General features: G+C 41.9%; 1 protein-coding gene across 1 annotated transcript; it reads left to right on the top strand.

Moving 5' to 3' along the window:
• Positions 1–1,666: 1,666 nt before the first annotated feature.
• PPM1F (protein phosphatase, Mg2+/Mn2+ dependent 1F) lies at positions 1,667–25,034 on the top strand. Its single transcript, XM_058036835.1, has 7 exons — positions 1,667–1,856; positions 11,276–11,406; positions 14,914–15,113; positions 16,216–16,404; positions 17,528–17,671; positions 18,579–18,672; positions 19,860–25,034. Exons 1-7 carry the CDS (start codon positions 1,681–1,683, stop codon positions 20,231–20,233), a joined length of 1,308 nt encoding a protein of 435 aa, XP_057892818.1. The 5' UTR covers positions 1,667–1,680; the 3' UTR covers positions 20,234–25,034.
• Positions 25,035–27,626: the final 2,592 nt, after the last annotated feature.

Genomic DNA, 27,626 nt, shown 5'->3' with positions numbered 1-27,626 from the left:
CTGTGGTCACACAGCAGATCATGTCTGACAAAGTACAGTTTGTTCTGTCTGTTCCTGGCATTGTCATTTCAGTGTTGGCTAGTTTTGGTGTCAAAAGGAGGGTGTCCTCATGCTTTGGTGTGGAGCTGTATCTAACCACTGCAGCACTGGATGCCACATTGCAAAATCTCATTGTACAAATATATAAAATACTCTCTCCTTTCTTTCCATGGGCTCATGGCTGAGCATGTCTGGTCATCTGGTCAAGTACAGTTTGTGTCGCCAGTTTCAGCACTAGTTATGTTCAGATGGGAGGAGCAAAGGCTGCTGAATTTCAACTCAGAATGTGCAGAGGGTGACCTGACATGGGATGCATTGGCAACAGAGAGGTAAAACAAGTCCCTACAAAGGTAATTTATAACTCTGCTGTTTTAGTTGGCAAAGTGTGTGCATTTACTGAACCAGAGAACACAGTCCAAATACCACAGCACCAAGCCTGTTCCTCTGATCAAATGTTTGTTTATACACTTACAGCTCAAACATGAACTGTGTTTTACAGTACTGCTTAGAAGATCTAACCATGGGTAGAAGTTTCTTTTTCTGTAGTTCTTTTTAGTTCTTTCTGGTAAAAGCAGGCTGAAGTAAATAGCTTCTTTTCATGGGAACTATGCCATTGTTTTAAAAATCAAATTGATGTGGTGCCTTGGAGTCATAGGTCTTGGCATAAACTACAACAGCTTCCAGGGTGCTTGTACTGATTCAGTTGTTCAAGTCCTCTCTTAGCTGTAGCCTGGTTTGTACACCAGGAGCTGCTCTGAACACACCTGTGTGCCCAGCTGGCTGCTGCTGCTGGCTGGGATTTCTGTAATGCCTGGAGATGATCCTGGAACCGTGGGAAACCTGGCATTGGTCATTCTCCATGGCTTCCCAGCTGGGTTGGAATGCTTTCCTCTTCCTCCAAGCATGGCTTTTACTTTGGTTATTTGCAGACAAACTTTTGCTTGTAAAATTTCTTTGCACCCTTCCTATTTGTGTGTATCTCCACGCATGATTTGCCAGGGTGTGTAATTCTTCATAATATAATGTAGAGTAAGTATTTTAGGATAGAAAAGCCACTCACCTGGGTCAGTACTCACCTTGAGTAGTGTGTGCAGTTTTGGGCACCACAATGTAAAAAATACCTTAAGCTATTAGAAAGCATGCAAAGGAGAGCCACGAGGATGGGGAAGGGTCTGGAGGGGGAGCCATAGGAGGGATGGACAGTGCTGTCAGGCACATGGTGAGATTTTTGGGGTGATCTTGATGGTCCCTTCCAACTGAGGTTATTCTAGGATTCCATTAATGCTGAGCGCGGGGAGAGCTCAGTGAAGAGGAACTCTGGGAAACATCTTCGTGCTCCTTTCTGCTGATTTCAGCCCTTCTCTGGGGTCAGAGTGTATGTGGAAGGAGAGCACCAGAAGCTGCTCTGGGCAGAAAGCGGTGCGGCCGTCCCGTCCCATCCCAAATTATCCCATCCCATCCCATCCCAAATTATCCCGTCCCGTCCCTCTCGCCGCGGGCCCCGGAGCCCCGCCCCGCATTCCAGGCATTGTTTGCGGCCCCGCCCGCCCGGCCCCGCCCCCGAGCGTCCCTTAAAGGGGCCGGCACCGCTCTCAGCCCCGGCCCCGCCCCGCCCGCCCCTCCCGGCCGGGCAGCGCCGCCATGGCGCTGGAAGTGGAGCCGTCCGCGGCTCCCCTCAGCTCCTTCCTGAGGGACTTCCCGGCGCCGCTGGGCCCGGGGGAGCCGCTGCCGTGGAGCTCCGCGGGGAGCGGCGCCCTGAGCAGGGCCGAGGTGCCGGGCGCGCTGGCCGAGCGGGCGAGGAGCCTCCTGGGCAGCAGGTGAGGGGACGGTGGGGCGGGCGGGGGCTCCGGCCGGGCTGCCGCGGGGGCGCCGCCGGCGGCCGCTGTGAGGGAGCGGGGCCGGCCCGGCACCGAGGCCGCAGCAGGTGCAGGCGCGGGAGGCGCTTCCTCCTGACGCGGGGCCCGCCGGGGGCGGGGGAGAGCCCTCAGCGTCTGCAGGGAATTTTAGGTTTGGATATTTATTAATTTATTATTATTTCCCCTTCTGAATTAGTTTTGGTGACTGTTAATCGCATGCTCCTATTGAAGCCATAGGCCTTCGGCCCTGTGCCTTCATAGGATTGTTTGTGTGTTCTTTTCAAAGCTATTGCTCTCCCGCTCCCTGTGCGGAGTCAGTTACCGCGATGGGGCCGTTCCGGTGCTGGGGTGGCAGCAGTGAGAGCTCGGGTCCCTCAGGGCACCCCTGTGGGGCAGCTGGAGCCCTGCGAGGGAGGCTGGCCCTGAGGTGCCTCGCTGGGCTGCCAGGGGTAAGGGCGAGCCAGCTCCAGGGTGTTCAGCTCCCCAGCCTTCCCGAGTGGGACGTGCTCGTGTGGGTTTCTCAAGCTGATGTTTACTTAAAAGTTCAGGAGCGCAGTCACACCACTGCTGGAACACACAGCTGCTCATCAGCGATGCTTCTGTCATCCCCTGACTGCATCCCAATAACCCTCATCCTGAATAGTTTAGACTTCCTCTTTAATGCTGCTAAGAATTTGGGTATGACTTACTTCTTTTGGCAAGTTAGTGCTTCCTCAAGAACGGGTTATCTCCCACCAGTTCCACTCTCTTAATGCACTTTGGCAGTAGGGCCTGTGCGCTCCAGCTGTTACAAAGTTCCTACCGCAATCTGCTTCACTAACCTGAACAGTGATCGTGAATGGTCCGAAAGAGCGTGAGTGGTGATCAGTGCTGTGGAGAGGCTGCTTCTGATCTGGGATGTGCTGAATGTTATCTAGTTACTAGAGGAATTTGATAGATAGTAAACCTGGTTTGAATTAATTGCCTTTTAAACTATCATCCACTGAGTTTATGAACACCAAATAGATTTTTGCTGTTGAAGGTGTATAGGTGATTTTTAGATATTTAAAATGCCCTGGAAATTTGTCTTAAAAATCAAGTTACTCCTGCATGTTACAGAGGTTATTATGGACATAATATCACTCACTTAAATGGTATGCCTAAATCTGAAGATGAAAAATGCATACCAAAGAAATACAATTTCTTAGTCTGTAGTTTAAAAAGGCCCAGATAGTCATTGCATTTTTTAGTTGTGCTTTGACTAAATTGCTCTTGAACAAAACACAGCTGTGTTTTGTTCCACAGCGAGATCGCAAATTCATCACGTGCATTGAATCTTTGAACTCTGTGGAGCAAGAGTGGTTCTGGGTGAATGCTTTAAAGAACAAGGTAATGCCAATCTTGAGCAAATACTTATCACATGGCACCCACTCTGCCACGTGGGCCAGGCTGGTGTTCTCTGCAGTTGATTTAGAGAGGAAGGTATGAGGCTTTAGAGTTATGGGATGTGTTACTCAAACTGCAGTGCTTTAAAATCAGTATTTCTGAGCTGCATGTCTGCTGACAGTCTGTTGTTGTCTATTGGGCACAGTAACAAGTGGAAGCAGAAGAGGAATGCTGGTTTTGCAATGCTTTCACCTCACCTGTCACTGCTGGTGTTTACACAGAGAGGAGCCTGCCAGTGTCAGAAGCTTCATTTTTCACATACCTGCCCTGCGGCCAGTTCTGGCTCCACAGCCTCTCTTGTGGAGCTGCCCAATTCCTCAGCAATTAAAAAAAAAAAAAAAAAGGAAGGGAAAGAGAGCTAAAGAGAGTAAAGCAGAATTGAAGTGCAGCAGTCTACTTACTATTTCTTGTTTTTACAAAATGTTTGTGAAAAACAGAAGTAGATAAGAAAAGTGTTTTTGTGAATCCTCATGGCTGGCTGCAGGCAGCTCTGTGTTTGGGTGCAATGTAGTGTACCTGAAGTGTCAAATGTAGGGATCCCTACAGAATTATAGCTCAGGTTTGGACTCCTAAGACAAAGAGAAACCTCATTTTGCAGTTGCAAAAGGGCTGCATTTTCCTGTTGGGTAGGCTCAGTTCTTGCATGTGTGGAAAAAGACTGATACAGCCCAAGGCCAAGACAGGAGTCTTGTGTTTTGAAATTGCAGGCCTTCTCCTTATAATACCTGTAATTAGGAACTAAAACTGAAGTCTCTGATTGTGTGAGAAATTGCAAACATTACATTTTTTCCCATGTTTGCTGCTGTGGATCAATTCAAAATACAGCTTTGAAGGCTAAATAAACTTTTTTGTTGATGTGAATCCTCAGTAAAATAGATGGGGGAGTAGTAAGGAAATAAGAGAAAGAAGGCTGTTAAAGATTTTAAGAAATGGAAAAATAAGGGTGAGGACTGACATTAGAAGACATTTAAATGTTTGTGTAAAAGTTGAAGATGTAGAAGGGGGCTGGATCAGTGGCTGTGCAGGAGGTCTCTGTAGCTGGGACCCTGCAGGCTGTCATGGCAGCATCCCAAACACATGGAGGGCAGCTCGGTGAGAAACACACACCCTCAAATATCACTGTGTTATTCTGCATATGTTTAACACTCTGAACTGAAGGGGTTACTGGGTGTACCTTGCTGACTTCTGGTGTTGTTGTTTGATCTGTTTCCTGAGCGTGAGATTTCTCTAACATTCCAGCATCAGAGTGTATTTTACATGGTGATTAGTACTGCTGAAGGGTTTCTGTGTAGATCAAAGTGTTATTGGGAAGCAAGTTTGACACTCAGTCCTGCTGTTCTGCTTTTCCTTTCTGTGCTGTCAGGTACTCCATTCTCACCTGCACAGGTGTTTGGGTCGTGCCCAGAAGGGCCCAAGCCAATCAAGGTCCATGGCCAATAGAGGCCCAGCAGTATCCTTAGATCCCAGGACAACATGTGGTGATGTTTAGCTCGTTCTTCCAGTGGCTTGGAGGCACAAACCTTTGTGCCTTTGCAGTGTGAAATGTTGTTCCTCCACTACTGATCAGGATTTCTGTTGAGAAGAGATTGGGCCAAGAAGCACCTTTGGTTGGGTCCAACATGGAGTTTCTGAATGCTGGTGCTTCTCCAAAGCTGCACACATCTTTTTACATGGAAGCAGCTGGGTATGTCAGGCTAATCCCTGAATGGCCTAATCTAAAATGAATTATTTTAACAAATTTCTGCAAATGCAGCTACCTTAGCAAACCACCAGCTAAAACAGCAAACCATTTTGCTCTCTGGCATGCCTTGTCCCTAAGTTACTAATCTGGTAAAGTTTTGCAGATATTCTACTTTGAATAGTTGATTTAAATCAATGGAACTGCCTGCTGCAAACTGCAGCTAAACACATGCATAACATTTTGAAGAATCAGAGCAGGCTTAAGTAATCTTGTTTTGCAGAAGTTCAGTTAACATACACTTTTGGGTAATAGCTGTGTTCTGATAGTCTATGAAAATAGGTGAATGTGAATGAAGTGACCATTAGTTACTTCCCAGGCTTTAGAAATTAACCTGAAATATTCCTGACTTTCACTGCAACAGAACATGAGATGAAGTCAGACTCCCAAATATAGAAATTTCATCTTCCCCTTGATAGGAGCTGAAACTTGTATGGGCATCCTGTGACATATCCAATAACAATGTGAAATTGCTGCAGCCTTCCTGTTGGAGGAGATTTACCACAATAACAGTTGAGAGACTTGGGCTTCCTGTTCTGCCCCCTCCCCAGCGATCTGCTGTTGCCTCAGCATCCTGTTTTGTGTCTTTGTGCTTTATTCTGTGCTCACACCAAGGTGTGGCCCTGGGATCTTTATTTCCAGTATTCCCTTCTTTTAGAGTAGTTAATTCAGCAATTCTGATATTTTGAGGTCTAGTGTGATTTAGGTATGAGGAGGGGGAAAAGAAAATCTTATCTTCTGACTTCCCAGTCTCTTCTTAAAACTCTATTCAGTCTCTTCCTCTGTGAAAACTACTTTCTACTGTGACCTCTGCTTTTAATAAATTCCCTAAAACCTACTTCCTTATTCCTAATTTGAACAATTTGTTGTAATGCTCTGGTACTTCTTGCTTAGGAGCATGTTTGCATATTTTGCTCTCATAACCTGTGTGAAACACACTTTCTGTTGTTGTTTGAGGATAAATACTCAATTTTGAAACAACATGTTTAGGGTTTAATTGGAAAGTGGCTTTTGTGGAATTAAGCCTCTCCTGTTCTGCTGTGGGGTTTTTCTTCCTGCTGAGAATAAAATGGAAGTAGCAGGTGACTCTTCACTGCACATTTTGTATAAAAACTGTTCAGTAATGACTGAAGAGCCTGAAGAGATGGATTCTGCATTCTAAAGTTGCTACTTCTGGTAGTTTCATAAGAAAAGCTGGGGAAAAACTGCTCCATGTAACCATAAGAGATGGAAATTCTGTGTGTGGCATTGTTTATGTATTTGTCTTGATGCCCTCTTGTTCATCTCCTTCAATGACCTGATTTCATTAGCACAAGGAACAACTTCCTGTGCATTGTAGAATGTCAGATGTTCTCTCCTTAATGGATATTATTTGTACTTTTCTGGCTACCATCACCCTGGGAACTCTAGGTACTGCTCTAATAAATGCTAATGCTTAAAGCTGCTTGAGTGGAAACATTCTGTAGTTGATTATAAGAATAAAAAGCAAAAGGGAAATAAAAGCAGCAGACTGGGGAGAAAATACTGAATACAAGCAGCTTTTGTTTATGAGGAAGCTTGTGACCTGCTATTATTTTGGCAGTGTGAGAGGATCTTTCACTTGCTGGAGAACTGCTGGCATTTGCAGATCTGCACTAAACCCGCTGCTGATAGAGCTGCAACAAGCTGGAAACACACCCCGAGCCTGCAGTGCCCCAGCTGAGCTCTGTGGGATCTTCTGTTCCAGGGCCCATGAGCAGATAAGGGCTCCTCTTCCCTCAGATGTAAGGCAGCTGCAGCTGACTTGTGCTGGAGCTTGTGCTTTCAGATATAACACTTCTTTATCCCCAACATGTGTGTGTGCACAGTCTGAAAGGAAAAGAGGATCACACACTGGTGCTCTGGCCTGCAGTAGCACTGCTGCCTTGTTACCATGACTTTGGTAATAATGTCTAGAAACAAAATTAATCACTTAAAAAAAAATAATCTGAAATATAAGTGATCAATACTTGGCCAAGATAGTTGGTAATCTCTTGTGCTTTATTTTATACAAACAGATTTCCTGACAGTACTGTGGGAGAATGTGTGCATTTGGAGTGGGGGGAATGTGAATTCTTTTGATTGCAAAATAGGGGCATAAAATGCAGAAGGCTTTGTGGAAACATGGAGTGTTTGGCATATTCTAGAGAGGCTGTGTACCACCCTCCAAGGTGACACAGAGCTCATTTCTCTGCTCCCAGTGCTGAGGAGTATCTTTTTGGGGTCTGCCATCTGCTGCACAACTCTGAGTGCCCAAAGCCACTGTAAGCTGGGCACGGAGCACTGCAGGAGGCCTGTCAGCTGTTTTCAGGCCTTCACAAAAAGTGTAGCTGTAGCTGAGGCTCTGGCCAGGGTGTGGTGGCCTGAGCTTTGATGCTCTGGATGCTGCCCTGTTACCCAAAAAAATCTTTACTAGAGACTTCTGAATGTACCTCTTAAACTGGAGGGGAAGAGGTGGGAACATCTTTGAACTGGTGACTTGTTTGCAACACTTGCTACAAGTGTCTTGGGGGATTAATGACCCAAATTAAAAGAATGAGTGAGAAGTTATCTTACTGTGTTTCTGCTTCCTAAATGAACGTGTATATATTTTGGTGTTTTTCTTTCTGAAGACTGGTACTAAAAGGGTCAGTATCAATCTGATGATTGACCTGACATACGTGATTACCCTGTGGCTGTGGTGGTGTGACAGCTGGTCTTTTGAAATTAAAAAAAAAAAATAGACAACTAAATTGTATTGCAGAAGAGAAACAAGGTGAACAAGAGAAGTAAGTCCTGTTCTGTAATTTATGCCAAATCTAAAGTATGCAAAGCATCATAATTGCATTCTACTTTTGTGTGTAACTTTATTTTGGCCCGGAGGTATGTGTATCAACAGGAGCTTTGCACAGCTCCATTCACCAGTGCTGTGTCCAGCAGTCCAGAATCTTTCAAGGAGGAGGGTGGCATATAAATTTAAGTGTCATCTTTATTAGCATAAGTATTGCTTTACTCTTTAACTTACCTCTTTTATCTGTACTCAGGTTTTTGAAATAAGTCTTGTGTTTTGCTGTGAGTAGCTGGAGGAGACAAGCTCCCTGCTCCAGCCACTGTTGATCTGACTTCAGCTGCTGGTGAAGCTACGATGCCTCGTCTGCATTGTTACAACATGCTTTAGTTCTTTTAAAATATTTTTTATTGTGGTCAGAACACACCCTTTGTGTTAGCAAAGAAATAGCCTGCAGCAAAGAAATCCAAGGTCTGTTTACTACCAGCCTGTGTGTGCTGAGGCTGAGTGTTTAGTGTTGTGTGTCAGAGAAATGGGGCTAACGTGTTTCTTCTAAGATTCCCCTAAAGTAGCATCCTGTGTGTGCATGTAACACACCCCAGCAGCTTTCCTCTTCTTCCCAATACAGTTGGTTTTCCACTTAGGAACACTGTAGCTGTTTCCTTGTGTTTCATGGAGATTAAATCATGCTTGGGTCAGCTCATCATCAGGGTGTCTTGGGCTTCTTTGGAAGGAAGGTTTTAACAATAAGTGACATTCTTCTTTGCTTACAGGAAAGGTTTGAAGTCTGCAGTGGTAATTGCACTGGGTTACTTTTGCACTGGTTGCCATAGGTACTGTGCCTGTTTCCAGATACTCTCCAGCCAAGTGAGACCTTGTAGCTCTCAACTAAAGCAGCATTTTTAATGACACATTTTGTTAACTCTTAAATTCTCTGATTTAGAAGGTGAACTTAGACCTGGTAAATGTTGAACCTGAATGGAAGATGCCATTCCTTGGAGCTCCATTCACTTGAGCTCAAGTGAAAACCAGTCTTGTCAATGTGGTAATGCTGTGATGAAGATTTAATAAAGTAATCATAAATATCTTCTGTTCAGAGCGGAGTTTGACCTAAATAGGTTTGGTAATTTTTAGACTTCTATCTTTATTCAGTGTATTAGAATCAATTTTTTGATGTTGTTGCTGTCTGCATAACAAAATCCCAATAAATAACCACTTTCTTAACAGATTTGCTGAACTGTGGAGTGGGAGGAGATACATAGGAAGCAAAGCTGAATAAAGCATATCAGTACTAAGGAATCACAAAATTTCCTTTTTAGGAACTGGGTGGCAACTGGAAAAAGTTGAAGGATGAGACATAATTTGTAAATTTTCTCTTTGTTATAGGCATCCTGTAAGCAGAGGTTTATACATGACTTGTGCATTATATATAGTACTTAGTAGATTTCCTTTTGTTTAAGCTGCCTTTTATGGGCCCAGTTGAGCAATTCTGGACTCTGGAAAGCAGAAATGTACAAAATTTAAAATCAAAGTATTAAGCCCTCTTCTGATGTTGAGCTGTGAACCCAGGCTAGATATTTTTTCCTCCAGTATAGCAGAGAAATTCTGAAGATGTCTGAAGCTGTGGCTCTCACTGTGCAGCTAAATGCATTGCTATTTTCTCAATGTTTCTTGTCTCTATTCTTGGAGCTGAAACGTGCTTTGATTAAAGCTTCTGACTTTCAGCAGCGTCAACAACACATCTGACATTGTTTGTGGGGCTTATATTTTCATAATTCTTTTTTTTTCTCTTACATGAACAACAACAGGAAGAAGGATTTTGGAGGGCAGGGGTGCCATTTCTGTTTTGGATGTATTTCTTGCCTGACCTCTTAAAAGATTGTCTGTCAGTGTCAGAGCCATTATAAGCAGGCATTGTTACTTTAAATGAGCTAGGAAAGGAACTGACTCCCCTAAACATATCAGCCTTAAAAAAGAAATAAAAAGCCACATTCTGTTTTCCCTTGATGTGACATGACTGCAGCTAGCACTGAAAGGGCTGCAAACACGTTGCCATCTATTTGAAGTACCGAAATAACTCATTAAATTGGGCCGTCACTGCCACAGAATGCGTGGCATAAAGCAGGCCTGTGTTGGAGCCTGCTGACTGACACAATGCTTTCTGTTTCTGCCACAGGAGGTACTCATACATGGCTGTGAGGATGTGACAAGGCCCCTCTTTCAGGAGCACAATGGCAAAATGCATTTCAGCTTGTTGTCACTGGGATCTAAAACCCCGCGGCCTTCCCCTCCCTGCCCTTCTGTGCACACAAGCCACTCATTGCTGAGCAACACCACACACCAAATGCTTCCACCATTTCATACTCCCCAGCAAACCAGTTCCATGCAGAACTTTCTAAATGTTTCCTGGGAAAACAAAGTCTTGTCCTTGACTTGCACCTTAATGTGGTATTTGCTTTGCTTGGGTAATTCAACACCTTGTGGGAATCAAATGTTCCATGAACAATGGATAAAGTGGCTTTTTATGGATGTTGATGCTTATTCTTCATCGTGCTCATAGAAAATGGCTGGAATGTGTTTTCTATGTATAGTGTAGTTGTTAGTGCTTGCCATGAGACTGCAGTGAATTTAGGAGTTATTTTATAGTAGCCTCCTTTTGGAGTTGGATGGGACTTATTTGTTTACAGATTAAAAAACATTATAGCAAGTGTGTGCATTTATAAATCATGTGGCTTGAATAAAGCATTGAGTGAGCAGGAGATGGTGAGCATACTGTGTAGCATTATTGTGTTCTAGATGCCTACCTAAAAGCTTTGTCTAAATAACAAGTCTTGGAGCCTCTTCTCATCCTAGTCTTGTGTCAACTCTTTGCCTGGGTGGTTTCTTTGGAAAACTTCCAGTCAGAATAAACTGAATTATAAGGGCTGTAGGTTAGCATTAAGCATGACTTTTCTTGTGAAGGGAAGGAGAGTTCCAAGTAACTTTTTTAGAGATTTGCATCTACCACAATGCTGAGATCTTGGTGCTGTCTGTGGTGAGATAGTTGACTGCAAGCAAGAAATGCTGTGTAGTGAGTAGAAACAAAATGTGTGTTCAGAGGCTGGGATTGAAGGTAGCAGTTCCCATCTGATAGCTCAAGAGAAAGAGGTACCATCTGTGACTGGAGTGTGAGGCAACAGTTTGAAAATATGATTCATACACTTCTTTCTCTTTACATTCTTGAGAAAGCAGTTGTCTAACTGAGGATCTTACTAAAGATTAGTGTGAATAAATATTGAACATATGGTTTGCTCTACTAGTTTACTAATGAAGTTTGTATTATTGTGTGTAATGGTTTCTAAGTCTGAGGTCACCAGCCATACACTGCGAGGTTGTAGCTCAGTTTAAACTAATGGAGTCTATTTTGCTTTCCCTTCCTTTTCTTACCAGCAGAGATGTTTCACCACTTCTTGCAGCATCATTGATCCATGCTGCAGTTGATGAAGTTCTCCAAAAAGACTTGACTGAATTTAAGCTGCAAAATGTGGAAACAGAGGGAGAAGGAGATGAGGAAAGGTTCACCTGTAAGTATACTTTTCTGTCTGTGGTTTTTCCAGAGGCTGTCTTTCAGAAGAGTTTAGTGTTTTGAAATGTTTCCCAGATTTATTTGGTTAGGCTGCCTGGCAAGCAGCAGTGAATGGAACTTCATTTGCTTCTGCTGTGTACCTGTGGGATGAAAGGAAGCTGTGCTGGGTTTGTGGGCAGCATGCAGACAGTGTCTGGAGCCCTGACTGATGCTGTGCATTGGCTTTCTGAAAGGGAAGAGTTTGTCCTTTGCCCTTTGGCAGAGTGACCTTATTATTCCCATGCTTTGACATTGCCATCACCACAGATGTTGTAGAGTCAGACCAACACCTTCAATCCATCCATAATAAACCATCTTGCTTTTGTCTTGGCAACCAGATTCTGGCTCCTCCATATCTTAAATATCCTGAAACTCCAGATCTTTCTCCTGGCAAGTTGCTCGATAGTTTGTGTCTTTATCAATAGCTTCTTTTCTTCCCACTCTCCCCTGTAAAAGTGAGATACTGAGGGAAGAAGAGCTTTGCATGTCTTCTACCTGATGCCTGCATTTTTTCCTGTGTGAACTGGAGAGAGAACAGACCTTGGTGACTGAGTATTGGGTTTGTGCCTTGTGTAACAGATGGTCCTACTGCATTTATGTACTGAAGTGTTTAACATTAGACTTCACCAAACCTTTAGTCCCAGTGCCAAGAATCTAAACAGAGCAGGATGCAGGCAGAGTAGAAGATAGAAATGGAGATGTCTTAGGCAAACCAGTCTGTTCTGTAAGAGGAAATACTCACCCTTGCATTTCCCTGGGATGGATTGAAAGGCAGTTCAGTGTGCCCCAAACAGAGCAGTGCAGTGGCCAGGATATGAGACTCCCAGAAGCCTCTTTGAGCATTCATGTCCAAGTCTGAAGCAGCAGGAGGGGGAACTCAGTTAATTAAGTCGTGCTGCACTCTGATTATGTCATCCCTTGCCCTAATGCTTGTGGCCTTCACTCACTGCAGCTACCCTGGCCTGGGGCAGCATTCTGCCTTGAGGGGGAGCTGGCAAATATGAATTTGGCGTGACCAGGTCATTGCAGCCTCTACAGGAAAGTCAGAAGCAGCATATTGTAACTCACCTAGGATAATTATGTAGGTTTGCACAAAGCAGTTGGAAACTGTTATCAGAGCACCCTGCAGTCACTGTGCTGTGGACTCTTCATTGACTCCTGTGTAATTATTTTTGAGGTGAACTATAGCAGTAATATAGGGCATGAACTGCTAAACATTTGTGAGCCTAGGACTGTAATCTGTAGTTCTGTGTCTTACGTAAATCTTGGGCCTACAAACCAAAATGAACCCTATCTGAATAATAAAGAAATAATGTTTAGAAACAAGGAGTAATGAAGAACTTGATAGGACGTGGACGTTTTCTTGGCTACAAGCATCTGATGTCTCTGTTACTATGTGTTGGGGACATTTGCAGAACATTCAGGCTGCTGTTTTGCTCTGAAGGCCATAAAGATAGGGCTGGAGTCTACTTTTAAGCTAGTGCAGGCGAAGTTGGAAAATCCTTGGATGAATTTTGTGTTGAACTAGTTCACATTCTGTTTCACTATTACTTGTTGACAAGTGCCCCAGAACTCTCCCTGTTCTGATGGTTGAAACCTTCTTTAATTTCCATTTTACATATTCCTGCCAATTTTGTTTCTTTGTTCTTGTCATCATTGCCATTTAGATCAAATCTCTACTGACCATTCATTCCCCTATCAAAAAGGATGGAAATTGGCTCATTGTTCAGGTGCTTGAGCTGCCCAATTTCAGCAAGGAACAGCTACCTTAAAAATGTTCATTTTTCTGCTCCCTTGGATGTACTTGTTTTCCCCTATCTTGTAATTGCTATTACATCACTTGAACTGTACAACTAGAAGGAAAGCTGTTCCTCATGCTACAGCACAGTATGGCCTCTCTTCCTGCACTGCAGTGATAAATCTGCCAAAAAAAGCATTCTTGGAATGAAAGAGAAGTGATTATATAAAAGCAATGGGGGGGAGGGGGGGAAATGTGTGCACGTGTGAGTGCCACTGTTTGTGGTACTGCAGAAGCATTTCTGCTGTTGAGATACTAAATTCTTTGTCAGATGTCACAAGCTTAATATTTAAACAGCAATATGTGTCTTCTGGTCAGTATTAGTCTAGACATTTAGAAATATGTAAACTAACAGCTGTAGGCAAGGCTGTCAGAGATGCTGTCCTGTTTAGTTATTTTGTGTTTGGGATGATTTAATATCTAAAGATTTTTATAGCTTGTCATTAACACCTACATATTAAGCGAATTAAAAGTAATTTTGGTTAGTATGTAGTGGCTGCTCATCAAATATGTGTGTTTAAATTTAGCTTTCAATTCTCCAAGCCCAGAGATGCATCTGAAGCTGGCCAGCTACTGTTGCTGAAGAGAAAAAATCCAGGAGTTACAAAAAGGAATTCTGAGGAAACTTTAATGCTAGCAGTGTTAGCAGGAGTCAGGATAAAATAGATACAGGAAAGATAGTTCATGCACTGCAGGTCTTTAGAGTATACAGTAGTGACTGGCAAATTATTTTTGTTCTATAAATGTTCTTTTCTGTGCATTTTGAAGTTAGTTGATTTAGCATTGGGGCAGGTTTCCTATTCAAATAACAAAAATTTAAATGGTTACCTGTTTGGAGAGATACTGTGTTGCAAAGCTAGACACAATGCCAAGCACCAAACCATTCAGTCTGATGAGCAAGTTTGGATTAATTGATCTTTGGGATCTGTCCAGAAAAGGATTTGAGTGTCTGGCTGGAGCTTTTCACGCCATGCCCAATGGCTGTTTACAGTTCTGCTCTGTAATGACAAAGCTGGAGAGTAGCGGAAGTGTTCTGTCCCTGCAGCTCCTACAACCATGAGTATTTAAAAAGATAAAGATAACAGCTTAAAATTCTAATCTGTTCAGCTCAACTGTGAGTTGAGCTATTGACCTCAGCAAACATTTTCAGACTTCCTTGTTGTTTCAGTGGAAGTGGTTCAGTAGGACATAACCTGACCCAAAGCCAGGCCCGTGCTTTTTCAGCCCTTTTGTCCAAGACAACAACAATCTCATCTTAAGGTTTTTCTGCCCACTTGATGATTCCCTTTTATTTTTCAGTATGTGCGAACTCCTACCACTTTATCTTACTGATTGTACTAATGTAATAATAATATTTATGTCTAATATAGTATACTGATTTTTCTGGGTCTTTGTTATGATTTTTGTACTGTAATCACCTCCTTGATAAAACCTCTATTTTCAAAAAGAACTAGCAAGTAAAGAAGCTGCCTTTATACTTAATGTTACACTGTTTTCCATTGCAACTTTCTCTCCACATTATTCTCAGGACCTCATTTTAATTCTTGCAGAGCCTGTAAAGGCAGGGTGCTGGATAGGGAAAGAAACTTGAAGGAAAGACAGGCCAAAAGATGGAGTGGTGTGGGAAGGTGGGCCAGAGCACTCACTGTTTTGCCTCTGTGCTGGCAGTGCTGGATGGGGAGTCGCTGCAGCGCTGCTTTTTTAACAAGCTGCGGGACGTGTGCTGCGAGTGGCAGAAGCAGCTGCCGCCGCTGCGGCCCCTGGCGCGTTTCCTGCTCGTGTCCATCCACGCCATCCGCAACGCACGCCGCAAGATGGAGGATCGCCACGTGCTGCTGCCCGAGTTCAATCAGCTCTTCGGCCTCTCAGTGAGTCTGGACACAACGGGGGGATGGCTGGGCAGCTTTGCAGCATTGCTGTAAGCATGGGGCCCTGGTGGTGGATGATCTGTGAATTTGTTGCCATAAGTTATTTGTCATGTCTGCATTGGAGCAAGGACTTGGTGACTCAGATTGCCGGGGGCCAGCTACTGCCCTGATAAAGAAGTGGTGCAGGGAGGATCTTGTGACTTTGGGATTCATGTCATAAGTTATGATCTAGGAAGATGGGAAGTTCACCTAGTGTTATGTTGCTGGAGTTTCAATGTGCTTGTGACTGACACAACTTCTATATGGATTGAGAGCAGCCCTGAGGAGCAGGACTTGGGGGTGTTTGTTGATGAGAAGCTCAATGTGACCCAGTGATGTGTGCCTGCAGCCCAGAAAGCCAAATATGTCCTGGGCTGCATCAAAAGCAGGGAAGGCAGCAGGCTGAAGGAGGGGAACTTTTCCCTCTACCCTGCTCTGGTGAGACCTCACCTGCAGAGCTGTGCCCAGCTCTGGGACTCACTACACAAAAATCAGAAGGATCTCATGGAGCGAGTCCAGAGGAGGCCACAAAGATACTGAGAGGGCTGGAGCACCTCTGCTGTGGAGACAATCTGAGAGCTGAGGTGGTTCAGACTGGAGAAGTGAAGGCTCTGGGGATGCCTTATAGCAGCTTCCAGTGCTTAGAGGGGCTACAGGAGAGGGGCTTGGAGCAACCTGGTCTAGTAGAAGGTGTCCCTTCCCATGGCAGAGGGGCTGGAATTAGATGGTCTGTAAGGTCCTTCCAACCCAAACCATTCTGTGATCTGGAGAACAGCAGTTGTACAAGTGCAGTTCATGAAACTGCTGCAGGACTATATAAGCAGCAGTCTGCTGCTTCAGTGCCAGGTTATTCTTAAGGACATTAAGTGACTGACAGCAAACAAAGAAAAGTAATTGGCCTGCAAAGTACTCATCTTATCCATTTTGTACCTGTATAAATGGACTTAAATTGTCATTTGTACAGAAGAAAGCCCAGAATAAAGAATCTTTGCTTGTTGGGAACAGTCTGAGCTATTTTGGTTTTGACCATGAATGTCTTCCTCTCTCTCTCTCCCTGCCACAGGATGATGTTGATCGTGCTTACTTTGCGGTGTTCGATGGCCATGGTGGAGTGGATGCTGCCAATTACTCAGCAACACACTTACATGTCAACGTTGGGTTACATGAAGAGATTGTTAAGAATCCAGGTGAAGCCTTGAAATGCTCTTTCCAGAAGACAGATGAAATGTTTCTTTTCAGAGCCAAAAGAGAGGTGAGTGGGTAGAGATTAATTCCATTGTTTTTAAATAACACTGAGAACTGTTGGACAATGTGGTATTATCCAGAAAATTCTGACAGTACAGTTAATTTCAATCACTGGCTTCTTTATGAAATTATGCTATGTGTAAAGATTTTGTTTGATCAAATTATTTCTTACTTTGAGGAAAACCAGTGCTTGGGAGTTCAAGATGAGTAATTGAAAAGAATTGCTAAAGTGATTTAAATGATTCTGACATATCAATTATTTGAGAAAATACTGGTGCCTCCTTGTCTAAACCAGGCAGCCTCTAGATGTTCTGCTGTCTTACCTCTTACCTGGAAAAGAGATTTCTTTCTTCCTGATAATATGGTTGTTATCTTCCTCTTTCTTGTCCTACTATTAGTGTCAGTGGTGATTGTAAGTGAAAAATGTGTTCTCTGATTTAAATCAGACTCCTCAGTTCATTAAACTTATTGATTAAACTTTGAATTAAGTTGGTCCAATGAACATTCTGTCTTCAAAACCACATTACACTGTTTGAGAACTCTTATAGCACTGCTGTGGAAGTACTCATTGTCAATATCTTTATTTCTGTTTATGAGGTATGAAAGAGAGACCAGCATTTCATAAGGTCTGACTCTCACTCATCTTTTCAGGGAATCTAGGACAGTTAGATGTTTTTCCTTTGTTTGCATTCTCATTTAAATACCCAAGGATAAGGAGATCTGTGTGGAGCAAGGTATCTGTAGTTGCTAGGGTGGAGAATGTGAAAGGGATCGTAGAGATGTGTTTGTTTGTGAAGTGTTCATTCTACTGAAATTCAGATCCTTTTGCTTTTCTGCATGTCTCTGTTTTAAACAACAGAGCTCTTAGTCTCCTAGATCAGTTTTGGAATTAATAGCAGGAGAAGGAAGAACATGAGACAAAATTTTCATCTGCATATTAGAAAATACATTTATAAATAGTTTATTTCACATCTCTCTACTATCTTGTACCCTTTTTTCAAGTATCTGAATTAGGATTAGCAGGTCTAATGTGCTGCATTTAGTGTGATCAAAGCTAAGTTTTCAATATTGCCATATATCCCAGTAGGGCTGTTGAATATTCACCTGACACCCCTGATTTCCTTCCGTAGAAGCTGCGGAGTGGCACAACAGGAGTGTCTGCATTGATTGTAGGGAACAAACTGCACATAGCATGGCTGGGGGACTCTCAGGTGATGCTGGTGCAGCAAGGGAAAGCTGTGACATTAATGGAACCTCACAAACCAGAAAGAGAAGTAAGTCTGACTTGTTTTTTCCTCTTAAGTGTGTGATGTCAGATTCTCTCCTGAAACCTTTTGGAGTCAAGCCTTTTTAAGTGATTGGTGCTTTACATAATTATATATCCTGTATGTTAGGATGCATGGAATTAACAATTTCTTGTTTTGTGCTCACTCCTGTGTCTTGACAAGATGATCCTTACACCTTACGTGCTTGGAAGTACTAATGAATGGTACTGATAGTCCTGACTTCAGTTCCTGCTTAGACTACTCAAAATTTGCAGTAATTAAAGACTTTCAAAGGCTTTTTGTGTGTGTGAATTTAAATCTGCCTGTTACAGAATATTTTAGTAATTTGAGATAAATAGCAATTCAAAATATTAGCATGATGCAAATCTTTCATTATATGCAGTACTGTAATTGAAAAGCTAATGCAACTATTGGCCTAACTGGCTTAAAGTGTATTGTATTTCCTATCTATTTTTATAGCCAGATATTTTATTCCATGAAATTGGATGGAGACTTTGCAAGTTTAGCTAGCATTGCATGACCCTTTGCCTTCACTGCATGAATATTTGTAACAACTGAGTAGTTAAAGGAATACCAATGCAAAGACAATTGTTACTTAGCTTAGTTATTGTGTATTTCATTCTGAACATTTATATATTCACCCAGCTGCTGTATGGAATGGGAAGAAGTGGCAGGAAAATTTACTCATCCATATAAGAAAGCATATGATGATACAGAAACTTGAGAATTCTGCTTTTTGGTGGACAAGCCATAGCAGGGATGGAAAGTAGTGGCTTGTTTCCAGTAATCCTATGTGCCTGTTTCTGTGCTAGATTCTGATATGTGTGTTTGCTATATTCATTGTAGAAATACAGAAGCTGGAGCAGCAAACAAAATGTATTCCACTGTTTTTCAGGATGAGAGAGCAAGGATTGAGACTCTGGGTGGCTGTGTAACCTACATGGACTGCTGGCGGGTTAATGGTACCTTGGCTGTTTCCAGAGCAATTGGTGAGATAAACCATTAAAATCTGTAAACTTTGGATTCAATTTGATTGAAACACAGCACCTGAGACTGTGTTTACTGTAAATGGTGTCTTGTTCAGCATCAAACAAATAGTAAACTACTTACTGTCTTTCCCATAAGGCAAAGACTCACATGGCTTGCAGCTACATCAGCATATTGGTTTTACCATGAGAGTAAAATATTGGTTTATTTTACATACTAGCCATGATAGTCCTATTTTTTCCCTACTACTAAGATCTTGCTTCCTATAAATGCCTAAAGTACTGTAATGTTTTACAGTAGTTTAACAAATATGCAGCATTTTATTTGTAAAAGTGGAGGAAGAAATAAAGGTTTGTCTAGCCTTTTTTATGTGCTCAAATGTCTGAATTGTGAGGGGGTTTTGTCCACTTTAATATGAATGTATCTTTCTCCTAACTGTGGATCTTTCTGCTTAGGTCAAATCACTGCATTCTCCTTCAATATCCAGCAATTTAGGGCATTTTAATTGCAGTATTCTCACAATCTTATTAAACAAGCTTACTTTGCTAATTGCCAATTATGGCAGAAAGACAAAAAAACCCTGAGCAATACAGTAGATAAATGTAATGTATGAGTGGGAGGAGATTAGTATGGAATTTGTATAATGCTACTTGGATCAGTAGGAACTCATGTTTGGTAAGTATGTCCATACAAAACTGATAAACTAAACACAATGAGCAGATTGTTAGGACATTGTCATGTATATCTGGATAGCTGAGAAAAATTTTATTTTCATGGCATTCTGAAGGCTGTACAGGAGGCACATCTGCAACATGAATGCCTGGCTATCTCCTCACACAAATATATTTCTGAGAGAAAAAACTTAGGAAAAAATTCCTTATTTTCCCTGCAAAATTAGGGGGGGGGGTTTAAGGAGTTACTTTAAGTTTTACTTTCTAAGGGGTTGCTTTTAATTTTTAATTAAAAGTAACTCCTTATAAACCCACTGGATTTATGTAGGTTCCAAGCATCCTTAAAGAAACAAAAGTCTTTGTGCTTATTCCATGGCTTTTAACTACTCTCATCCTGCATCAGGTACCTCTGGAACAGGGTCTGGCCATCCTTGAGGATGGTAAAAGCAATTGATGGGTAAAGAAGTACCTGTTTATATCTGAAGTAATCAAGCCTTTGCTTTGTATGTTTGTCTCAGGTGACATCTGCCAGAAGCCCTATGTCTCTGGTGATGCAGATGGAGATTCCTTTGAGCTGACTGGCTCAGAAGATTACCTACTCCTTGCCTGTGATGGATTCTTTGATGCCATCAAGCCCCATGAGGTTGTAGACTTGGTGCTGGATCATTTGATGCAGACCAAAGGAGTGGGGCTCAAAGCAGCAGAGAGACTGGTGGCTGCTGCCAAGGAGAATGGATCCAGTGACAACATCACTGTGCTGGTGGTCTTCTTGAGGGATCCCCAGGACATCCTGGCAGACTGTGTCAGAGACTCTAAGAGCCCTGGGGTTGATGATGGTGCTCAGGGCTCACCCTTTACCTTCCTCAGCTGTGAGGCAGCAGCCGCACAGTGACAGAATCTGTTTAGTCCAGAAGGTTCAAGTAAGTTCATGTAAGGAACTGCTTTCCAGTGAAGAAGCCTCTAATGCAGAGGGCACGATGTATCAGGAAAAAAGACAAATGGACAAATGTGGAACAGAAAGGCAAGACCCCTTTTACTGAGTTCCCATTTGTCTTTCCCTTCTCCCTTTTCTCCTCCCTCCCCTCAAAAAACACTGAGCGGACGTGGAGATTTGTACAGCTGTTTCATCTCTGGGAGCAGGCACTGAAGTGTGTCCCAGGGCTGTTGGTCATAGCCCTCTGTCCTGGAAGGGTAAGAAACCATAGTAGGTATAAGCTAATGGATGAGAATATGCATTTCATGAATTCTGGGTGAAAATTTGAATTAGTGCTTTGAAAGAGTACTGTATGTTGTACTTAACTGTGATGTTACTTTGGAAGGTGGAGGGGAGAAGCTGTCCCCACCACAGAAAAGCTTTTTCCTGTCTGTGTTCTGTAGGAACAGACTTGGGGTGCAGGGACTGGTTGACACCAGTGTGCTGTGTAAGGTGCTTTTGGTTTGTACCAAAGATAGTACAAGAATGATGTGGCCTCTTTATTCAAACAGAAACATTTAACATTTGTGTGCAAGGAGAGGAGAAAATAAAACTGGATGCTCCAGAAAAGCAGAACTAGTTAGAACTATCCCAGGGGAAAATGATAGAAAATCAACTGCTTTCTGGGATGCTCTGGTTTATAAACTGGAATCTGATATTTAGCTGCACTGAATTATTTCTCCCTAACAAATATGATTATTGGCTATTTGGCAACCTGAAGAGACCCCTCTTGTGATATTTGAGAGAGAGCTTTGCAGTTTGTGTGCTCAAGCAGGTAAATGTCCTCTTCCTGCCACTATTTTGTGTACTATAACAAAGGATGAATTTATTTTTCTTCTAAGTGTTTATTTGTTAATTTTCTGAACTCTACATTTGAGGAATGTTTTGCAGTGTTACTTTACTTTGTTGTGGTTTTTATTTAAACTGGAATTTTCAAGTGGCTCTGTCTTTATTACCTGGTGTAAAAAAACTGACTACCCTCAAGTGCCTTAAATATTTCACCCAAGGATTTCTGGCTGCCTATCATGGTCTGGGGAGCCAGTTCCTAATTTTTCAAATGTGACTTTTTGTTTTCATTGATGCACTTAAATGTTTCAGTTTGTGAATTATTTTTGTGGTAACTAGGTTTCAAGAAAGCATCTTTCATTGTTGCCAAATCTTGTGGTTTGTAGTAAAAGCTTCACTGTGACTTACTCCCTGCCCTGTGCAGAATGCTCTAGAGGTTTAATCATAAAGTAACAATCTGAGTAATAATTTCATGTAAAAAGTAACTTCTGGCCTTCACAAAAAAATTAGTAGCACAAACTAGAAACAATTCAGTAACAATTTTTTTCCTCATGGAGGTTAATTTGGTCACGCTTCATGAACCTTTTGGGTCAGAATAACTTTCTAAGAACTGTGAAGCTCAGAGGATGAAAGAAGTGTAATGAATATGTGAGGGTGTTTGCACAACTGCTCCATTCATGACGTGCTAGAGCCTGTGGTTGTGTTTTGTCTTGCCTGGCTAGCAGGACTCAACAAGATCTGAAGGCTCAATGGTAAATTTGTTATTAATTTCAGTGTCTAAACAAGAAGTGCTTTGCATCTGGCAGCAAGATTGTATGCCACATTTAGAAGCACATGTCATTGCAATATGTCAGTCCTATTGGTTAAAATATGGTGAGCATTAATGCTGCTTGGGGAGGAAGCTGAGGTAGAAGAGCTGGATGGCTCAGAGGAAGAACAGAGCAGCACTGTCTGTGTCCCCAGCCTCTGGATCCTTTGCTGATGTGGGATGGTGCAGTGACCCCAAGGCTTTTGCTGGAATTACTGAGGATGATCCTCCAGTTTTTAATGTAGGAACTCCTCAGTGACCTCCTCTTCACCACACAACAGCTCAGACAGCAGCTGCCTTCTTTTGGCACAGGGGCTGTTCTGCTGAGAAGGCTGTAAGCAGTTTTCCACCCTACATTTTGGTGTCTTAAAATGTGTAGGGAAGGATTTCCATTCTGGCAGCCTGGTGGGGTGGGCATCAGTGTTTGTAGTGAACCTTTTTCAATTAAGGGAACCCTTAGGATTGTTCAGTCACCTCCTTGGATTTATCAACTCTCCTCTGTCTTTCTAGCCAGATTTTCAATTCCATGCTAAATCCTGATGACCACTAGTGCCTCTTGGTGTCTTAGAAACAGTTCTATTATTAATAGAGTAACAATCATGCAGAATTGATTGCTATCTGAGGGTTATCAGGGGAGGAGGAAATGATTGTATTTATGAAGGAAGGTGTGAAATATTGGTAAGTTCATTATATTGGTTTAGTTTCTGAAATTTGCCAAATTTCCTCAAAGGTGAAAGGGATTGAACAAGCCAAACTCTTTGTAATGGTTATTTTTTTCAACCTTTTCTGGGCAGATTTGCATTACAGAGGAAAGAAAGTCCTAAGTCTTTTGATGGATGCTTGCAGCTATGTGAGAATATAGTTTTTTGTTTCAAATTTGATAATTTCTTTTTTATGGGAGCTAAGTGAAGTGGGCCTTTAGAAAGCTGTCTGTGGCAATCATAAAATCTAATTCTCAAGCAATGCTCTAGGGAAGAAATTCTGCGTTCTTAGAAGCTGTTCCCTTACATTTACATTCATTCTGACTGACATAGTGCTTCATTTCTTTGAGATGTAAATGAATAGGAACAGTCTTTGAGAAGTCAGAGAGATTTCAGCGTGGATTAAAAGTATTTCTCTCATTTTCAGATACTTCTTACTAGCTTTAAAAAGGCTGGTCAGGTCAACAGAAATTGTAATGGGTCAAAAAAGACAGTTTGCATCCCATAGCTAGAATAAGTAATTCCTGATGTGTCATCTACAGGAAAACCCCAAATACAGTTTGGGGGGGAGCTGTAGAAATCAGCTGAAGAATTCAAGACAAATGTTCAATAATTTTCACATTTTACTAGACTCCAAATGAATGTCTGCTGAGTGCATTTTAGCACTCAGTAGAAGAAAAATTGCTCTTTAGAGGAGCCTGAAATTTTAAAACAGAGCACACTTAAATTCTTTTGTTGTTTGGCTGGAAACTGACTTCAGTTCTTCTGCTTAGTGGGTATCCAACATCTCTTTTGCTTGTGGGTAATTCATGCTTCTACCTTCCCTTCCTTTCCCCATCCTCTCCTTCCAAGCCACACACCTAAGACAGTGAATATTCTGGATCTGACAGACACAAGATGAAAGTTTTACAAATAACATTTGTTTGGGGGGTTCATTTTGGCTTTTTTTTTCCTGAGAATATGGATGATAGAAAAGCAGGAAAATTCTTAGAACAGAGAGAGATTAAGTAAAATCCACCCTCTGAGTGATGGAGGAGTGAAAGAGAGAGACAGGAATGCATTTAAGTATTATTAATGCCTATTTTATAAAGGAAGTGGGCTGGAAAATAGAGCTACAAATGTCAGTTCTTTAGAGTGAAATACCAGTGCTTGAAAGAATTAGAAACACACCCATTAAAAAGGCAGAGCTCAGCTGTGCTAACTCTTGTCTTCAAACAGCCAAAGAAGGAATAGCACTAAAGTGTCCAAGGTGATTTTCTGTGACCCCTCAACACCACCATGGCAGCTAATGCTCCTAAATGGATTTTTCCAAACATCCTCCTGTGCTCAGAGGGAGCAGCCAGCCTCTGCAGTTCCTGGTCACTGTGCCATGCTGCTGTGAGTAAACCTGGAGTATGTTCATGAGTGGAGGGGCTGGTGAGCCCTGCAGGATGAGTAATTGGGCACCGAGTGGTTACAGCAATGCTGGCAGCTGAGTAGTGTTAATCACTGTGATGACTTTAATAGCATTTAATAGACACTTCTCTCCATTCAGAGTCAGATGTGATACTGCTCTTTTAAAATGCATTTCCAGTGCCATTAACCTTCTGTCATGAGGAGCCACTAAAATTTCCACTTTCTTGTTGGATATTGGGAAAAGTGCTTCTCTTGTTTTCTGAATTCTGGAGATAACTTGGCTGTCAGCACTGGAAAACCTGTGCTCAGCTGATTGCTTAAATCAGTTATTTGGGGTTGAAGCTTCCCTCCCAGGTGAAAAAAAAACCCAAAAAACCAACACCTAAAAACTAACCTAAAAAAGGTGTTTCCAAAACAAGTGGCTAAGAACTTTTGTAATTGGTATTTGTAAATGGCCTTGCAAAAAAGGTACCCAGCAAATACCCTCCATCTATAAAGGGCATAGACAGTAAAGTCTAAGTTAATATTTCAGCTCTACTCTTAGTGCAAATTTGACTCTGTTGGTTGAACTATTTGTGTTCTCGTGGATGCAGGTACTGGATGTGCAGCACCAGCCATTGTCTGTTTCTAGTCTTACAGTACTGGAGTATCAAGCAAATGCTTTAGGGAGCAGGTGGGGGATGTTAGCCACAACAGAGCAGGTTGCAGATGATTCATGTATAATTTAGCTCTGGTTAAGCCTGAATTAAATTTCCCTGCTTAGTTCTATTACTGCCCCTTTTGCAACTGGGCCTGTGTCTTCAGACAAACTCCTACTAGGAAAAAATGGTTCATTCCCCCTTTTTGAGGAGCAAACTCTTCTGATGAACAAAACGCCACCCAGGAAGGACTGGGGAAGGAGAAAAATGAGCTTTCAAATGAATGTGAAACTGCCCAATCCACATAAAGTTATGTACTCTCCCTAAACACAAATTTATAGCAGCTCTGGTTGCATTTGAGTAGTACCAGAGGGGTTTCTGCCAAGCTCATCAAAACCTTGCAAACAGCATCAAAACCAAGAGGCTGGTCCTCTCTGTGTTATTAAATCGAGCCACTCAACCAGCCAGCCCTGTGGAGTATTTGTTTTGTAGCATTGACAGTTCTTAAGAGCTAAGCCAGACACTTTCTGCATGTGTTTTGGTTAGATTTTATTTAATTTAAAGTTATTTTTATTTATATAAGTCATGTCAGTTGAAAAGTAAACAAATGAGACTTGAAGGAGTGACTGCACTTCTGAACATGTATCTGTCATAGACACTTGTTCAAGTAATACCTTAAAATGAGCTGGTAGGATCTTGTGACAGAGAACCTTATCTCTGCATGGAACAGGAAACCAACATCTTCCAAAGAATCACATAAACCTTTATTTTGGTGAGACCCATCAGACCTGAACACTCTTCTGTGTCCCTGGTTTAATGCATGTTCCACGCTGCACACGCTGCTGCTCATGCACACAAAAATAAACAAGGGACAACTGTGTTGGCCACATAGAAAATTTAGCAAGATGCAGTTTTTGTTAAGTAGGAGAGGACAAAATCAATAGGAAAAGAAATGTTTTCAAGCTTCTTGGAATGCAAACAATAGAATTAAAAAAAAGCAGCCTAGAAGAGTTGGCTGTGCACTGTCAGCTGAAAACCACTGTTTCGAGCAAATGAATTTGGCTGTGTTGTAATGTCTGTTTTATTTTGATAACAAACTCCTCTCAGAGTTTTATGTCTTATTATGTGCCTTTTGGTTGAAGAGACAAGATACATCCAGTTCCTTAGAAAGTTAAATATATCTGGTCTTTGTGACATGCTAGATCCTGATTATTGACTTTTCACTCAACTCTTAAGCCTGATTACTAATTTCCAGGAGATATTAATATATCAAATACTGAAATTATTACTGATTAAATGGTTTTGGAGTTCCATGCAAGGGAATGTCATTGGTCCTTCCTGATCAAGTGGATCACTCCTTGAAGTTATTTATCCCTTTCAAGGCCATACATTAGGCAGGTAAAAGGTTTGTTGCTGTGGCAAATGGAGCTGGAATGTGTGACCATGATCCCTGCCAGGAGCTATTTATCCTTTTATCTAAGCAATGATGCTTCTTTTTGGATGTCCAAGGATAAAGAGATAATAGCTAGGAAACCAGGGTGAAACCTTTCTGAAAAAGCATTTGGCTGAATATTGCATGATTAATGCTGCTTTCTTTGTCTGTTTCCCCCACTTTTTTTTTTTCTTTAGTGTATTTAATAATAGCAAGATTTTTTTAAATTTTGGGTCAAAACTTTATACTGGCAAAAAAAGGCCAGTATAAGTTTTTAAGTTCCTTTAACTTAATGACTTTAATTACTTTGAACTTCCTCTTCTGCAAGGCAGTTCTGCTCTGTGTCCTTCCTACTTTATTCCCAATTTTCTTTTCCTCTATCTTTTATGTCCTTTTACATTGTCACCCTCTCCCTCCCCAAAATGCTGCTTTTTAGGCTATAATCTGTTGGCTGTTAAGTCAGTTTAGTTGCCATTTTGTAATTTTCACTTCATTTGTGTCCATAGTGAATTTGGTCCGATTTTTGGAGGCCTGCAACACCAAGAGTGTAAAAACAACCATGTCAGCTAGGAAGATAAGAGACTACAATAACTGTTGCTTTGGCATGGACCAGTATTGGATATGTAAGAAGAAAACACAGATTTGTATTTTACTTCATAGGAATACTTAAGCTTATTTCAGGTAACAATAGCTCTCACCCTGATTACAGGAGTTCAGAAATGTTCTTGTCTGTCTTTCCTTATTCCTGCAGATAGTAAGTGTTTTCAACTATTTGCACTGTTGAGAGTGGGGGAAAAGCTTTCTGCCTTCCTTGCCCTTGCCAGCTCTCTGTCCCAGCCCAGCTGAGCAGGGTGGGAGCAGCAGCACAGCCCCAGCTCAGCCACCTCTCAGCCAGTGCCTGCCCCGTACTGTAACACCCGTGCTTGAGGAGGGGTAAGTGAGACCTCTGTAACTACTCCTGCTGACCTAAAATATATCTTCTTATCAGTATTAAAACAGTACAAGAGCAGAGCTGTTGCTTTAGGCACATTTCTTGCCACTGTGTTGGCTGATGAACATTGAATGGAAGTAAGAGGGCCAGTGACTTTGAAATAGGAGCTGTTAGCCAAGTTTTGTAGAATCATAGTCCTTATTTATTTTATATGCTAATCTGCACTTGTGACCCTGAGCAGAAAAGCTGCAGTACAACAGGTTTTATAAGCTGTGGCTTAACCAGTTATCTAGTCTCTTAAAACTCTTATTTAAGCTGACTGGTTTTATGCACAAGTTGAAAACCTGTTGTCATTGATCATTAAATGCTATGCATATTGTACATTCATTTACATGGATTGTTCTAATATTGCTTGTGTGTATTATGCTACATTACCATATTTTTTATATATGTATGTATTGCATGAGGTTTAATTGTTGGGAATTTTTTGTACTGTCACTTTTGTATTCACACAGTGCCTCATGTACCTATTTGCATATTGCAAGAAGTTGTTTCAAAACAGTGATTGGAAACAGGTGGGGATAAGAACTTGCCACTGTAGGATCTGATGGTTCTGAAGTA

The sequence above is a fragment of the Melospiza georgiana genome, chromosome 18 (genome assembly GCF_028018845.1).
Source record: "Melospiza georgiana isolate bMelGeo1 chromosome 18, bMelGeo1.pri, whole genome shotgun sequence".
In the NCBI taxonomy this organism is placed as follows: Eukaryota; Metazoa; Chordata; class Aves; order Passeriformes; family Passerellidae; genus Melospiza; species Melospiza georgiana.
Note: the sequence above shows the minus strand (reverse complement) of the source record. Positions and strands in the feature narration are given on the sequence as shown.